The following is a 16,833-nucleotide window of genomic DNA, read 5'->3' as shown; positions in this document are numbered from 1 at the left end:
TCCTTTCAACAGGTGTTTCTCAGAGTGTTAAAATGTATTAGAATCCCTAAGTTAACTTCACTAGCCTAATTGAGTTAGAACTATTGGTGCCCTCTTTTAAAACCTAAGTATTCTCAGTTATTAAGTAATTTTGAAGGAATTCTTTAATCTCTGCTCACCAAACAAAATCTCTCTCTTCAGAAGTGGCAATTTCTCTTCTGAAAGGAAAGTTCAAAATTATATTCAATTCTGTGTGAGAAGGAAGTATAATGCAATAATATGATCTAGATTTGAGTCCTGGCCCTGCGTACTAGCTCTCATACTGGTTTCCTCTTCTGGGAATTTAACATATCTACTTCAGGGTTGATTTAGAATAAAATGAATTGTGGGTACTCAGTGCTGTGATCAGTAAGTAGTAGTAATTGTAATTGAAGCCAAAAGCTCTCATATAAAAGTTCAGCTCTACCAAACTATTGTCCTGTGTTCCCGGAGACAATTTCTTAATATATACTTAGGTTTGAGAGGTAACCCACTGTTGGAAAGCTTTCTTAGAAGAAAAGTGTTACGGCTAGCTTTTTAAAAGCGTATTTATTTAATGGTTACCTCAAAGTAATTCAAGTTTTCAGGCTAATTTACGTGCCATGATTACTTATAAATTAGTTTTGTATAATTATAACATGTATTTTGAAAATTCTAGGAAAATATAGACAAAATGTCAATCACCTATAATTCATCCCTATGAGACCTCCCTTAAAGTCAGAGCATTTTTTTCTTGCATTTGGAAATACGTGTATATAAGCATGTAACTTGTTTTCTTAATATACTGTAAACATTTCCTCCTATTAAAAACCACAAGGAGGTTTAACATTGGATTCCCAAGTCACAGTTAAAAGGAAAAAGGAACTATTACTCAATAGATGCTTCCAAAGCACTTGATAAAATTTATCACATTAACAAAAGCTTCATATAAACTTTAAGAAACTAGAGTTACCTACCGGAAGTCATAATGGGGGAGCTAAGGCATTTCCATTGAATTCATAAGTCACACAAAAATGTCAGACATTAACTTCTGTCATTTACATTTGTAGTACAGATGCTAACCAACAGAAAAGAAAGAAGCGAAGAATACATATTAAAAGAGAAAATTTGGGCTGGGCATGATGGCTTCATGCCTGTTATTACTGGCACTTGGGGAGGCTGAGGCAGGCAAATTGCTTGAGCCCAGGAGTTTGAGACCAGCCTGGGCAACATGGCGAAATCCCATCTCTGCAAAAAGTACAAAAATCCGCCAGGTGTGGTGGCACACACCTGTGGTCCCAGTTACTTGGGAGGCTGAGGTAAGAGGATCACTTGAGCCTGGGAGGTGAAACCTGCAATGAGCCAAGATCGTGCTACTGCATTCTAGCCTGGGCGACAGAGTGAGACCGAGACTCTGTCTCTAAAAAAGAAAAGAGAATATTTGTTACTATTTGCATGTAGGTGATGAGTCTCTTTGTTTCTTGGGGAGATAATATTATTACAACTAGTAAAAACACAGTGAGATAGCCAAGTAAGAGATCAATATACAGAAACAGATAGCTCCTCCATGTATTAATAGTAACCAATTAGAGAATGATTGGTGAGGCCAGGTGTGGTGGCTCACGCCTGTAATCCAAGCACTTTGTGAGGCCGAGGCAGGAGAGCGAATCACCTGAGGTCAGGAGTTTGAGACCAGCCCGGCCAACATGGTGAAACCCCGTCTCTACTAAAAAAAATAGAAAAATTAGCTGGGCGTGGTGTTGGGCACTTATAATCCCAGCTACTCAGGAGGGTGAGGCAGGAGAATCGCTTGAACCCGGAAGGCGGAAGTTGCAGTGAGCCTAGATCATGCCACTGCATTCCAGGCTGTGTGACAAGAGCGAGACTCTATCTCAAAAAAAAGGAAAATGATTGGTGAAAAGACCCCATTCACAGTATGAGCAAATATTCTGTCTGTAAAATAAGTCATATTGGCTAAAACTGTAAATTTAAGAGAAGTTAATGTAGGAGGTTGTGTAGTAATAACAGTGGTGGGTAAAGAATTCTTAAAATCCCCATGGCATAAACCTAAAAGTAAAATTTTGAATATTATATTTAAAAATATACTTCCCGACAGAAAACACATAACTCCAGGCTACTCCTTAGGCCCTTACACTGGAATATAAATCAACACACTGCTTCCTTCATCAAGAAAAATGTCAGTTGTACTAACTAGTATAGTTACCAATGTAGTTAAATAACATTCTGGTACAACCTCATTTTGTCCTGGACCAATAACACTTGGAAACAATTGGTGTAATGGCAAGCAGCTGGTCTGCAGGCAAAATTAGGCAGCACTTCGTACAACAGAAGTTAACAGACTCATGGTAGATTGAAAATGCTTAACAATGTTTTAAAACTGGAAAGGGACTGCTAATGTAGAATATTCAAGGAACTCTTCCAGATCAACAAGGATGAGCAAAGGATATGGATAGGCAGTTTATAGAACAGGGAATTCATGTGAGTAGATGCCCAGACTCAGTAATTAGAGAAATAAAAATAAAACAAGATACAGCTTTGTAAGCATTAGATTTGCAGAAATTTCTTAGAAAACTATATAATGGTAAGTGCTGGCAGGTATGTGAAGCTATGGGAACCCTCATGCATTGTTGATAGGAGTGTAGACTGGTTCTCCTGGGTGTATATTTCAAAGATGAGATCCCATCATTTCCATAAACGTGATCTCTGTCCGAATATTGCATCATCGTTTGTGGTAGTGAGGAGTTGGAAGCAACCTTGGTATCCATCATTAGTAGGTATTCGAATAAGTAAAATGTGGCACATGCACACTATGGAGTATGTAGCAGTTAGAAACTGTGGCCCAAATAATACAGCAACATCGATGGCTTCTAAACATAGTGGTTCGTGCATAAAAAAGTAAAAGCAACAATTTTCATTGCTCAGTACCATTTCTGAAACTTAAAAAGATGTACACAATGCAACATATAGTTTCAAGAAAGAAAAATTAACAGACATCAAAAGTTATACCTTTGATAGAAGGGAATCTGAATGGGCAATGATGCGACAGATATATGAACAAATACAGTAGTCTCCCCTTATCCGAGGTTTCGATTTCCATGGTTTCAGTTACTTGCAGTACAGTACAATAAGATATTGAGAGAGAAGCCACATTCACATGACCTGTATTATAGTATATATTAAACTTTATCATCAGTGTGTATATATAGGAAAAAAATATGTGTGTGTGTGGGTGTATTATATAGGGTTTGCCACTACCTGTAGTTTCGGGCATCGCCTAGGGGTCTTGGAATGTATCCCTATGGATAAGGGAAAATAAATCTTAACAGCAGTATTTAAGATCTGTTAGACCAACACTAAACCTTTACTTACATATTTAAAGGATGGTCTAAATAGAGACCAGTAACATTTTTTAAGTGGGAAGACTTAATATGGTAGAAGCCCTTTAATGAAATTAGGACCAATGATTGGTAGTTTAATTATTTTTAAAATCTTGTTAAAGCAGGAAATGTTTAAAAAGTGATTTATACATACGATTTTTTAAAAACGAAAATAATTCCCTTTCCCATCTTATGTGGGGCCAAAGACTTAGTAAGAAGCAGTCTGTTTTCTGACATAAACTACAACTGTAATCTGTGATTATGGAGTTGCACTGATGTGAATAAAAGGAACCTGCATACAGGATTCTAAATTTTTTAGAGTTTACTCTTGAATCTTTTCATAATATGACACTTTTTATTTTAGCATATTGTCTTTTAGATGAATATTTTGCAAAATATTCAACTTAGTTTTTGTGAAATAATTCCGTTTCTCATTTAAATCAGTCAAATGATTGAGTGGAAGTCTGTTAATAGCATCAACTGAGACACAGAAATAAATGTCTGAGAAAACACTGATAATCAGGGTGAGTTGCTGTATCAGATAATATCATAAAGCTATAGTGATTTTATTATAAAGCCAAGTTTTTATCATAAGGCTTTTTATCATTAAGCCAGTTTTGTAATTGGCACAGGAGTAGACAATACATCTGCAGAATGAAAGAGTATGCCTTATGTTGCTTATATCAGAACAGTGGGACAGTAGGCTCTTTGAGGGAAAAATGGGTTTAGAACTTTTCTTCACACTTGACATAAATCCTAGAAACATATTTAGAGGTAAATACAGGTGACTTTTAAGATCTTTGGTAAAGAAAAGTTTGCTAAGAGAGTTAACAGACCTAGAAGTCATTAAAAATACAGCTTTGATCATGTTAATTTGGTTATTTGTATAGGGCCACAATAGCATCTGACAGAATTCACATCTTATCACTCTACTTTTAGGCTGATAGAAACACACTAATATTTCATACTTTAATTAAATGTTCTGACAATTTAAGTAGAAGTTAAAATGCAAACTGTTTTTGGTATAAATGGCTCACATATGTAAAGTATGAGGGGTTTGTTTCTTTGTGTTGTTTTTTTTAGGTAATTGAGATCCAGTTGTTTTCTTCCTTTGGATGATTTTGCCACAGAAAGGACTGCTTAAATGATTGCTTTTTTGTCCCTTTGCATTTTTGACACTTTTTACCTTTGACAGGCTTGCTACTTTTCGCTCTGAATTGATCTAAAGAGATTGTAGATTGAAGGTTAATTTCTAGTCCTGGACAATTTGTAATCTTGACAGGTGCCGTACATTGCAGCCTTTGGTAATAGATTTGTGTGTTTGGTGCTTTGCAATAAAAGATTTTTACAGGTGTTTGAGGTTTAGAGATAATTAGGTATTTAGTAATGGTACCTCCAATACTAATACCCCTCATTAAAATTTAAAAATTTCGTGTTTCTCTAAAATGTAAAATTTCTCTAAAAACTTGACTTGTTCATGTGGACTTCTCTTATTTCTGTATTTATTTTTTTGAGACAGAGTCTCACTCCATTACCCAGACTGGAGTGCAGTGGCACAATATCAGCTCGCTGCATCCTCAGCCTCCTGGGCTTAGTTGGTCCTCCCACGTCAGCCTCCTGAGTAGCTGAGACTACAGGCATGCACCACCATGCCCGGCTAATTTTTTATATTTTTTGTAGAGATGGGGTTTCGCCGTGTTGCTCACGCCGGTCTCCAACACCTGAGCTCAGGTGATCCTCTCGCCTTGGCCTCCCAAAGTGCTGGGATTACAGGCGTGAGCCACTGTGCCTGGCCTTGTGGGCTTCTTTAATAATGCTCATAGAAGTCTTGGTTCATGTCTCTTCAGTCTTTTCAGGCAACTTCCTTTGCAGCAGACACATTCACTTGCATGTGTTTAAGAACCTGGATTTGGACATGAAACCGACTTTAGCCAACAAATCACATTAACCTGTTTCTGTGTCTGTAAATTGGGGGTTACAATATCTACCTCATAGTTCTTTTAGGATCAGAGTAAAGGAAGTCATAAATAAAACCTTATAGGGTTAATGCCATCATGTTGGAAGTACTTAATAAACAGGAGCTGTCATTTATAGATGGATGTCAACCAGAGAAACTACATGCCATTCTTTTGTATTTGCTTTCTTTTAAAATGTTACACACACTTTATTTTATAAGTGCATGCATATTGTCACATGATTATTTTCAGAACAGCCTTTTACCTCTTGGTTTACCTCCCCGTAACCTCAAGCGTATTCTCTATATATTATCTTCGTATTATATTGACCCGTTGAGGGTGTTTTTGTCCTTCAGTTACAAATGCAGGATACCTTGCATCCTTGTTTTCTTATTTCGGACCTTGTTAAAAAATCACTTTAAAGTCACCTGTATAGCTATAGGTTTCTTTTGATGGCTGCATAGTAGTCCATGCTTTGGATGTACCATATTTTACTCAACTTCCCTATTGATGCATGCTCATATTTGTTATGAAAGATGCAATAAGCAATCTTATATATATTAAGCAATCTTATATATGCACTTAGTTACTGATACAGTAACAACACCACAGACTTTCATGAGTCACGTTTGAGTTGGCAGGGTGTTTTAAGGATCTCAGCTTACCAAAACTTTCTAATTAAAGGTGCTTGTTTTTTATCAGGTTGCAAAAGTTGGCAAGAAGGATTTTGTGGTGACACTAATAAAGGTAGTCTGAAACAATTAGTTGGAATAACAAAAGAAACAAAAGGAATATAATTGTGTAGATACACAGCCTTTCAAGCTTATTCTGCCTTGCAGATTCAGACTTTCGGTTTGACTTACCTGTCTGTTCTGTGTAGCATCAAGCCTTTCTACCCTCATCCTTACTTTATGGTTTTCAGCAAATTGCATGTGTCTTCGTCTTCACCAGCTGTCCTGGGAAGAGCCAAGAAAATATCGAAAATGTAATGAAGTTCTTATTAGGTATTAAACCATTTTATAAAGCTGTAGTAATTTAAATAGTGTGGTAATTAAGGGTGGAATTGACCAATCAATAGGTTCCAGAAGCAGATCCAATGTGTAGGAATCGAATTTATGGTTAAGATGGCATTTCAGATTAGCAGAAAAAGAATGGATTATTCAAATAAGATGGTGTTGTAAAAACTGGCTCACTTTTTGGGAGGCAATTAAGCTAGATTCTTCCTCATCACAGTAAAATTAAGATGTAATAAAAAGCTAAAATGTTAAAAACATGAAGTTATACAAGCATTAAAAGAAAGTATAACTGCATGGTTGTATGCTGCTTGACGTGGCAAGGTATTTTCAGGAATGAGACTAATGCCATGAAAGAAGAAATTGATTCCATTACAATATGATTTTATACCTTCTGTATGTGAATATTTTAAGTACTGTCAATTGTGCCATCTATGGTTATCTCGATTTACTTCACATTTTTCTTCTTACTTAGGTAATTTCCAGTTTTTTTCTGTGGTAAATTATGCTACAGTGAATATCTTTAATACATGAATATCTGGCCATATTTAGCACCAGGTGTTTGTTACCTTTTTTTGGGTCTCACTCTGTTGCCCAGGCTGGAGTTGGCAGTGGTGCAGTCTTGGCTCACTGCGACCTCTGCTTCCCGGGTTCAAGCCATCCTCCCACCTCATCCTCCCTAGCAGCTGGGACTACAGGCGTAGACCACACGCCTGGCTAATTTTGTATTTTTAGTAGAGACGGGGTTTCACCATGTTGGGCAGGCTGGTGTCAAACTCCTGACCTCAGTTGATCCTCCCGCCTCAGGCGTGAGCCTGTTAACATCTTAATGAATGTCGAACCTTGTACTTTACAAATTCTTGTCTCATTACCTTAAACTTGCCTTGTTGTTTTAAACTTCTGATTATTTTTTAGAGTTCTGATAGACTTGAATTCCGACAGTCAGTTTATTCACTGTTTTTGTGAAGGCGTGGGCTTATGGAGTTCCCTATTCTGCCATTTTCACTGACATCATTCCTAGTAGAACATTCTGTTTTTAAACAGCTGGGAGTGGGGGGTATACATATCTGTGTCCAGGCAGACTTTCTCACTTAGGTTTTCACTAGAGAAGTAAGCCTTAATGCCCTAAGGTATCCATTATTAATGTAGCAAAATGACTTCTCTCTTGTGTGTCTAAGGTGGTGCTAGTTATGATAAAAAATTACTCACCATATTCTGTGTTTCATACATGATACCTGGATTGAGAAACGCTGCCAGTAGTTCAAGTGTAGTTTGAGAAAGCTTATTTCTCATGGGATAGTCAGGTGATGTTTTTTAAATTAATTAATTAATTTATTTATTTACAGGTTTAGAAATTGCATTCTATAGTATGTACCTTTGTGAATGGCACCTTCGGTGATTTACACTGTTTGTTTTTGAGACTTCTTTGGCAAGTAGTGATATAATAGCATTTAACAAAGAGGAAACAACTTAGATGTAGAGAGAGAACCATGTTAGTTCATGGTGGCAGCCCAGATCTGAGGTTATTGGGACCCATACTAGACAGGAATAAAATGAAGACACAGAATATAAGTAGCATTTTGTGCTTCAATCATGCCAGACTTAAAAACATGGTAATTCTTGGCTGGAAAAGGTGGCTCACAGCTGTAATCCCAGCAGTTTGGGAGGCCAAGGCAGGAGGATCACTTGAGGCCAGGAGTTTGAGACCAACCTGGGCAACATAGCAAGACCCCTACAAACATTTTACAAATGTAGCCTGGTGTGGTGGTAGCATATGCCTATAGTCCTAGCTATGTGACAGGCTAAGGCAGAGGATCCTTTGAGCCCAGGAATTTGAGGCTGTGGTGAGTTGTGATTGTGCCATTGCACTCCTCTCCAGCCTAGGCAACAGAGGGAGACTTGTCTATCTCTCACACTCTCTTCATATATAGCTACATATATATAATTTTTATTTTTATATATTTATATAAAATTTATATATTTATAATTTTAAAAATTATACAAAATATATCTTTATATGAAATGTTTTATATTTGTAATATAAAAATCTCTTTTCAGTTTGACGTGATAAATTAATAAATTTGTTTCAGATGATATCTAATTTCTTTCACTTTGTCAATTGTTTGCCTGAACTATATGCCTTGCCCCATGAGGCAGGGAGATATATATATTTTACATATATAAATACATATTTTATGTAATATATGTAAAATAGTTATATATATAATTAAAAAATAAAAATACAATAATGCTCTTAATATTAAAGTGATATTTTAAAGGCTGTTGAAGATACAGGCTAGGTAGTGAGACTATATGACAGTAGTTTTGTAGTTAGAAGCCAGTTGAGCCATTCCCCCATTATCTCAGGGGCTTGTTGATGAGTTTTTAGATTTGAGTGGCAAAGTACAGTAGTAATAAATAAGGCAGAATTTTCTGCCTTGTAACTCAGCTAATGTCAAAAAGAGAGGAACTGGAAAGTGATTCCTCCCTAGTGCAGAAGGTGAGTAGGCAGAGCCTCAGGCAAGGCCTGATGGGACATGACCGACCTGTCAGCATACGTGACCACAGGGGTGTGGAATACAATGGCTGGCAGTTGCTGCTTGAGTTCTTCCTAGGAGCATCCTCACTGAACAGTGAAATTAATCTCATTGAAGAAATCACCTTTAGACAGACCATCTTGCCTTGAATCTTAAGTTCTTATTTCTGTTCTTTTTTCCTCTTGTTTGACTTTCACGTTGGATGTCTTCTCAACATTATGTTCCAAGCAGCCACACACTCTTAAATATATATATATATGTGTGTATGTATATATACATAGAGAGAAAGAGAGCTAAGGTCTCACTCTGTTGCCTAGGCTGGAGTGCAGTGGCGCAAAGTCACCATAAGCACTGTCTTAACACTATCTTTTTCCTTTTTCAAGAGCTGGGGTGGAAAGGAGAATGGCTTTGGACTTGCAGAATGTTGCAGAGACTTGCATATGATGGTAAGTAACTCTTTGGGATATGGGTATCTTTTGACAGAGCTGTTTTCCTCTCTATGAACCTTACTTTACAACGAATTGTGGTATATGAAGTGGCTCCTTCACATCAAGACTTTTGAGGAACCTAAGATCAGTTCAGACATAGCTGAGCCACATCTATAGGAAGCAGTCTATCAGTGCTTGGGCTCTTGATGTGCTGGCGGTAGATAAAAAATCTGAGAAATAGAGTGTGTGTTCATACCCAGTTCTTGAGTAGGTAGCTATATTTGTTGAATTGATTTTAATGTGATTTTTTTTAAATCCCAGAAAGTATGTTTGCTTGCATTCTCACATTGTATCAGAACTCTGGACAGTATGGTGTGATTTAGGAATGGCTGCTTGGAGAGCAATTCTACCATTAGGTTTATTGAGAACTTACAATGTTTTATGTGCTTTCCTTGTTTATCTCTCTGCCTTTTACCCATGCTTAAGTTATTAGCTCAGGCCATCCTCCTTTCTGCTTTGATATGTTGCTGTGGAGCTACAAAACACAATTTGGTTTTCAATAATTATTTTGCATCTGGAAGCAACTGTATTTTCCATGTGGAATTTGTCTTGTCAGTTTGTCATGTTTAGCACAAATGGCTGCAGTGAAATTTAGCGTATTTATCTTAGCAAGCCTTTTCCTAAAAAGAATGGCTCTTTTCTGGTCTCAGAAAACCACAGATTAGATCAAGTTACTTTCCCACGTTAGCTGGCATACTTTTCTTTAGTGATTATTTTATGAAGAGATAATCGGGTAATATAGTCGGCGAGTGTTGTCTGTTTAATAATCAAAATTACATAAATCTTGAAGTATATTCAGAGTTTGGAATTCTGACAACATAAAGGTTGACGTGTACTTTAAAAGGAAGTTTTATATATATATATATATATATATATACACACACACACACACACACACACGTTAAAAAATTCAGAGTATAAAAAGATATGCAGTGGTAACTTTTTAATTTTCCGGAGGCAATCACTGCTAGTGGTATCTTTCAGTGAGATGTTTTAGTGGGCACTCTGCTGTTATCTTATTTTTGTTCATCATGTAACTTTTCTGGAGTTAAAGAGAATGTTTTTTCAGGGTCTGATTTATATTGTCTTGGTGTCTACCTGTGCAGAAAAACATACCATGAGAAGTGGTGTAGAATGGTATAGAAGGAAAGTGTTTGAAGAATTATGAAGACATGCCTATGAGGCATACTTTGAATAAAATATTTCAGAAGATAGATACAAGGTTTTCGTAAGAATGTTCTTTTCCATTCTTTAGCTGGTTTCTGAACCCTGGTATTTGTTCTCTATCCTTTCTTGGATTCTTATTCATTACTGCTTGGCAGTCTTGCCCCTCTTTTCCCCCTTGGGAATAGCCACAGTCAAAATTGATCTCTTGCAAGAAAGGGAAACTAGAAATTTGTAAGTATGAAATGCAGAAGGTTTGGGAGCTCTGGGCTCTATCCTTTTGATTCTGTTTGAAAAGTCTCATCCTATCTGAGCTCTGCTCTAAGACAAACAGTTAAAGGCACTGTAAGTACTGAATGTACTGCTTGTTCTTCTGCCACAATAAGTTGAACAAGTGGCTAGGACTTTGAGGGAAGATGTGGGGGATAATATTTATAATCAGTTGAAACTCAATGTCTGATTCTTTGATGTGCTTTATACACAGAAATATCCACCCAGTGCAACTACACTACACTTTGAATTCTATGCAGATCCTGGGGCCGAGGTCAAAATTGAGAAAAGGGTGAGTCTGATTCAGATTTGTTCCGACAAAGTCTACAGTTTACGGTAACTGGGATTGCCTCTTCTAGAACTCATCAGTTAAATGAAGAAATGGTTTTGAGCTACACTGCTGCCCTCGCAAACTATAAATATACCTAGCAGCTCCTCAGGAGTGTTAATTGCATCCCCAACTCTGATAAGGTTGGGTCTCATGTTGGGGGCTGCCAAAATATGGAAGTCCCATCCATTATGAGGCACTGCTATGACCTATGTGCTTTTCCCACAGTCTCTGAGAATTCCAGCATGTAGTATAGTAGTATGAATGGTGATGGCTCAGGTTTCTCTACTTAGGAAGCCTGTAAAAGTCTTTATATATTGTCGATAGTGTCCTGCTTAAATTATCTGGTCATTCTGTATTGTTTGAGGAGGTACTAAAGAGTTTGGTTTAGAAGTAGCTTAGTGAAAATATAATTTCTCTTCTACCTATACTGTTAAATAAATAAATAAGTAGTATTTCTAGATTAATTGCCTTGAAAGCAACTCTAATACATGTTCAAAGAGAAACCATTTTCATGAATTCGGTCTTTGCTATGAATACTGAAGCTATGGAGATTAAGTCAGTGGAGGGTTAGAAAAGGACAAAGAAGAATATGAAAGGTGCCTGGCTATGCGCATTATAGTTTGATACTACTGGTTTTAAAGGAGCTTTCCTAAGAATATATATAAGATGGATGTTTTGGAGGACTCTCAAGTTACCTTGATTTTAAGAGCATTCACTTAGGCTTCAACCTATCGGGTGACATCTTGGTTTTCAGACAGCCCTTGGAGCTCTATGGCAGGGGAAGCTAGAGTGTTCAGTGACTCCTTACAGCTCTCTTGTCTTTTTTAATTTTAGACAACTAGTAACACACTACATTATATTCACATAGAGCAACTTGACAAGGTAAGAGGAATCTTTGACTCTTGGCTGGTTTCTTAATGTTTGGTTCACTTTTTGTTCCTAACTATCTTTTTTTCTAATGTAGATTTCAGAAAGCCCTTCTGAAATCATGGAATCTCTTACCAAAATGTACAGCATTCCTAAGGATAAGCAGGTATGATTTGGCTTTAAAATATCCACAGGATGTGGTTGTTATCTAAATAGATTGATGTGTACTGGGGTGGGAGATTGCATAGCAGAAAGAATGTCAGCTTTGGAGTCAGACCATGGGCAAATTGTTAGCTTCTCTGAGCCTTTAGTTTCCTCGTCTTTTATGAGGTTAACACTTAATAACTTCCTAGGTCCTTATGAGGGTTTGAGGAAAACATGAACTACCTCACTGTGAGCAGCTAATAAGTGGTGGTAGCTTTCTCAACACTTTGGATACCAAAGGAGAAAACGTTTAGTTGTGTTGTTTTTTGAGTTAGCTCTCATAAAGAGTATTCACCTTCTTCATTGATGTTTTTAAAATGTAGGTCTTATCTCTCTACAGATGCTGTTATTTACACACATACGATTGGCCCATGGCTTTTCTAATCACAGGAAGCGATTGCAGGCAGTTCAGGCCAGGCTGCATGCAATATCTATATTAGGTAAGAGAAGAATACTTTAATTACCAGGCCCTATTAGACAGTTTGGGCCTGATTTGCTTTGAACATTCATCTTTGTTGCTATGAGTCCTGTTATAGTTACCTAGGTAGCAACTTAAATACTTCCACCCCTCCCAGTATTCACTGTATTTATTCATTATCCTTGAGCTTCTTAATGTTGGACCAGAAAGAGGGTATGATGATGTTCATTGACATCATGTCACCAGGGTTTATTCTTGGTATTCGTCTCTCTTTTTTTTTTTTTTTAAATGGGTATGCTTGTAGCTATCGCTCACTGTCCCCCTACTCTTTCTCTTGCCATTGTGTCTTCCTCCTCTCTCATCCTTTCAGGAGTATCATTTTGAAGTAAGTCAGAGAATATTCAGTAGTCAATACTGTGTATTTAACTTCTTTTACTGTGGCACAGTAGAATGGAAAACACGTGGTTTTGGAATCAGTCCTGTACTCTGGCCCTGATTCTGTAGATTATTAGCTACATTTATCTTCTCAGCCTCAGCTTATTTGTTTAATATTGAGATATTGACCGTAGAGGTTCGTTGGTCTAAAGATTAAATGAAAACCTAGAAAGCAATCTAGCACAGAACAAGCACATAGAAGGTATAAAATGGTAACCATTGCTATTATTATTAATGTTCATTATGTTATTACTTGCCTTCTCTTTTAAACTATGAGTTCCTTGGCATGAAATTCTTGCTCTTTTATGTGTACTCATACCTAGCATGATTTCTGGCATGTGAGTGGGTGCTCAGGAAATCTTTGTTGAAAACTAAATGAATATGCCCAAATCCCATTAGTTTATGCTTCAGGGTACTGTGTCCGATATTACCTCATTGTGGAATTCATTGAATGTGAATTACACACATTCTCAAGTTTTACTACAGTGTCACACGAATTTCTGACTTACTCTGCAATGGTCCATAAATTCTCTTCTTTACAAGTGTTTACAGTAAAAGCAGAAGCATAGGAAGAGACTAAAATGGAAATCTTATATCCAAGGCATAATGAAGTTATATTGAGTAGTAATGTTATGAAAAATTAACTCAGAACTTTTCCTATTTCCATCCCCCAAAATTCTTTCTCGAGACTGATAATACCTTTAGTAGCGGAATCTGTCAGTTTAGTGTCTATTTAGAGCTTATCACTTGTATTTGATCCAGTCCTTCAGAATTTAATTTGGTGATGATTCTGCCCTCCATTGCTGGTTGGGAATGGAATTCTTCCCCAGAACCTATAGATACCAAAAAGTTTGTCATTGGGCAGTGGCTTGACCACTGCCTTCTTGCCTAAAGTGTTTGTTTCTCCTTTTGCAGTGTATTCCAATGCCTTGCAGGAATCAGCAAACAGTATCTTGTATAATGGCTTGATAGAGGAGTTGGTAGATGTCCTTCAGATAACGGATAAGCAGCTTATGGTAAGTATTTACAGGTTGAGTAACCCTTATCTGTAACACTTGGGGCCAGAAGTGTTTTGGACTTGAGGTTTTTTTTGGGGGAGGGGGATTTGCATATACATAATGAGATATCTTGGGCATGGGACTAAGTTTAAACACGAAATTCACTGATGTTTCATATACATATTATATTCATAATCTGAAGGCAATTATATATAATATTTCAAATAGTTTTGTCCATGAGGTCAGGTGTGGGATTTTCCACTTCTGGCATGCAGGTATTCCCAAAGTTTTGGATTTGGGAATATTTCAGATTTTTGAATCAGGGATCCTGCATTAATGTTGTCTGTATATCAGGCTTATGCTTGTTTGCCTTTTGGTTTTTCCCAGAGGGTTAGAAAGAACTCCCAGTACTTCCCTCTTTGGGTATTAAACTGCAAAACTAACAAATACTAGGTTTTTCATTGTTGCTCTCAGCAGACCTCCATCCCCTCAAGCAGTTACCAGTGGAATGACCTATATTTTAAAGTTTGGATATTAGCGACTGGAACTTGGTTCAGTCGTCTTATTATATTTAACGCATTATATGTTTACCTTCTAATTTAATAGGAGATTAAAGCAGCTTCTTTACGAACATTAACATCAATTGTCCACTTGGAGAGAACTCCCAAACTCAGCAGTATTATTGACTGTACTGGAACTGCCTCCTACCATGGATTTTTGCCAGTGCTTGTAAGGAACTGTATCCAGGCCATGATTGGTAAGTTTTGATGGTGATTATCTTAGGCAAGAAGAAACCTTTGCCCTCTGCCTTTGTCTTTTTTAACATCCTGCCCGCTTAACAGCAATTTTGAGCTTGTTTTTGTTCTCCCTCTCTCCACCTCCCTTGTAGATCCTTCCATGGATCCATACCCTCACCAGTTTGCCACTGCTCTCTTCTCTTTTTTATACCATCTGGCCAGCTATGATGCTGGTGGTGAAGCCTTGGTTTCCTGTGGAATGATGGAAGCCTTATTGAAGGTACCGTATGGTTGTTTTTTTTTTTTAAACTACATGGAGAAATCAACGAAGGGTATAGAGATGCAAGTTTGGGGTGTTGCACAGTGAGGGCAAATAATATAAGAAAGCTTATCCGGAAAAAGTTATACTTAACTGGAAGGCCAATTTGACTTTCTAGTTATCTCATTAACAACGTTTAAGAGCAGCTACTTCCATTATTGAGACTTTATCATAGTGTAGAATGGTCAGGAGGTCATGGGTTCTGGTTAAAACATTGCCACATGTTATCATGCCTTTACACAACCATAGGGAAAATATATGTCAAGGTACTTTGTAAATTGTATTGTAGTAGTAATAGCCTTATACTATGTGCAGAACACTGAGCACCAGCTTTTTTTCCCCTAAATATCTTACTTAATCCTGCAAAATAATTGATGTCCCCATTACCTCAGAGGTTGAGTCGCAGAAGTCATAGAACTGTCATTTGGCAGGCACCAAAAATAAAACACATACTTTCCCCCTATACTGTGCTGCCTTACTGAGGCCCCAGACTACATGTATACAAAAGAATGCAATTTTTACAATTTTGTGTCTTTATAGTTCATTGTTTTTGCCTCTTTTTCTCCCTGATAGGTCATAAAGTTTCTCGGAGATGAACAGGACCAGATAACATTTGTCACCAGAGCCGTCAGAGTGGTTGACCTTATCACCAACCTGGATATGGCAGCTTTTCAATCCCATAGTGGACTTTCTATCTTCATTTATAGACTTGAGGTATTATTATACAAGGAATACTTTGCATAGAATTTAATACTCAGAGCTGAACCTAAGGATTGTCCTGATAACCCTAAAGAGCTGTCTTACCTCTCTTCTGTTTCTAGAAATCAACTGTGTATCTGCTTGCAGTATTTTTCCATTATAATAGTCTTTAATCCCTGAAATATAAATATATACACTTGATTTTCTTACAACTTTTCTCTTGATTGTAGCATGAAGTAGATTTGTGCCGAAAAGAATGTCCATTTGTGATCAAGCCAAAGATCCAGAGACCCAGTACTACACAGGAAGGAGAGGAAATGGAAACTGATATGGATGGTAATTAACAGTTATTAAGTCAGTATTTTTCTGCTTGAGATTTTTTGTCATCTCACCCCAGTTTTCATTCTTCCTCATAAATTCCAAAGTACGCAATTCACTCGAGTATATACTTTAAGCAACAAAAAATTTTTTTCTATGTAAGTGATTTGCAAATTTGTTTTTCACAAGGATAATCAGAAAAGAAAGGTACGAATTGTTTGGAGTAGAGATGGGAGGTAAAGCAGATGCTATAGCTGTGATGTTAATCTGTTTTGTTTCATCACATTATTTTCTTACGTATTTCTTACTGTCTTATTTCCACTAAAATTCAAGCTCCATGGGATCAGGATATTGTCTTTTTCACTGCTGCAGTGCCTGATAACATCCTAGGTGTTAGAAATATGCTTGGTAGAGAGAGAGAGAGACTCTAAAATGGGACCTTTTAAAACTTTACCTATTTTGAGAAGAGAAAGGAGAGGTAAAAAGGTTTTTGGGTAGGCAGAAACATCCCTGAGGCTGGCATATCACTTGAGCCCAGGGGTTCGAGGCCAGCCTGGGCAACATGGCAAAAACCCTGTCATTACGAAAAATGCAAAAGTTAGCCCGGTGGGGTGGCATGCACCTGTGGTCCCAGCTACTTGGGAGGCTGAGGTGGGAGGATCATCTGAGCCTGGGAGTTTGAGGC

The 16,833-nt window shown here is 37.3% G+C and overlaps 2 protein-coding genes across 34 annotated transcripts in view; one reads left to right on the top strand and one right to left on the bottom strand.

Annotated features, from left to right (window-relative positions):
* The window catches only part of TSR2 (TSR2 ribosome maturation factor), a 1,158,091-nt gene that overhangs the window by 804,867 nt on the left and 336,391 nt on the right, over nucleotides 1-16,833 (bottom strand). The window lies entirely within an intron of this gene.
* The window catches only part of HUWE1 (HECT, UBA and WWE domain containing E3 ubiquitin protein ligase 1), a 650,778-nt gene that overhangs the window by 540,553 nt on the left and 93,392 nt on the right, over nucleotides 1-16,833 (top strand). For all 17 annotated transcript variants that reach the window (XM_050776804.1, XM_050776792.1, XM_050776798.1 and 14 more), the window contains 10 exons: nucleotides 9,284-9,346; nucleotides 11,037-11,114; nucleotides 11,988-12,035; nucleotides 12,118-12,186; nucleotides 12,565-12,664; nucleotides 13,993-14,093; nucleotides 14,682-14,832; nucleotides 14,965-15,092; nucleotides 15,705-15,845; nucleotides 16,061-16,166. In XM_050776804.1, the coding sequence (XP_050632761.1) occupies nucleotides 9,284-9,346; nucleotides 11,037-11,114; nucleotides 11,988-12,035; nucleotides 12,118-12,186; nucleotides 12,565-12,664; nucleotides 13,993-14,093; nucleotides 14,682-14,832; nucleotides 14,965-15,092; nucleotides 15,705-15,845; nucleotides 16,061-16,166 (985 nt within the window). The remainder of the gene's footprint in view (nucleotides 1-9,283; nucleotides 9,347-11,036; nucleotides 11,115-11,987; nucleotides 12,036-12,117; nucleotides 12,187-12,564; nucleotides 12,665-13,992; nucleotides 14,094-14,681; nucleotides 14,833-14,964; nucleotides 15,093-15,704; nucleotides 15,846-16,060; nucleotides 16,167-16,833) is intronic.

Source organism: Macaca thibetana, chromosome X (genome assembly GCF_024542745.1).
Source record: "Macaca thibetana thibetana isolate TM-01 chromosome X, ASM2454274v1, whole genome shotgun sequence".
NCBI lineage: Eukaryota > Metazoa > Chordata > Mammalia > Primates > Cercopithecidae > Macaca > Macaca thibetana.
This window is presented reverse-complemented; position numbering and strand designations above follow the sequence as displayed.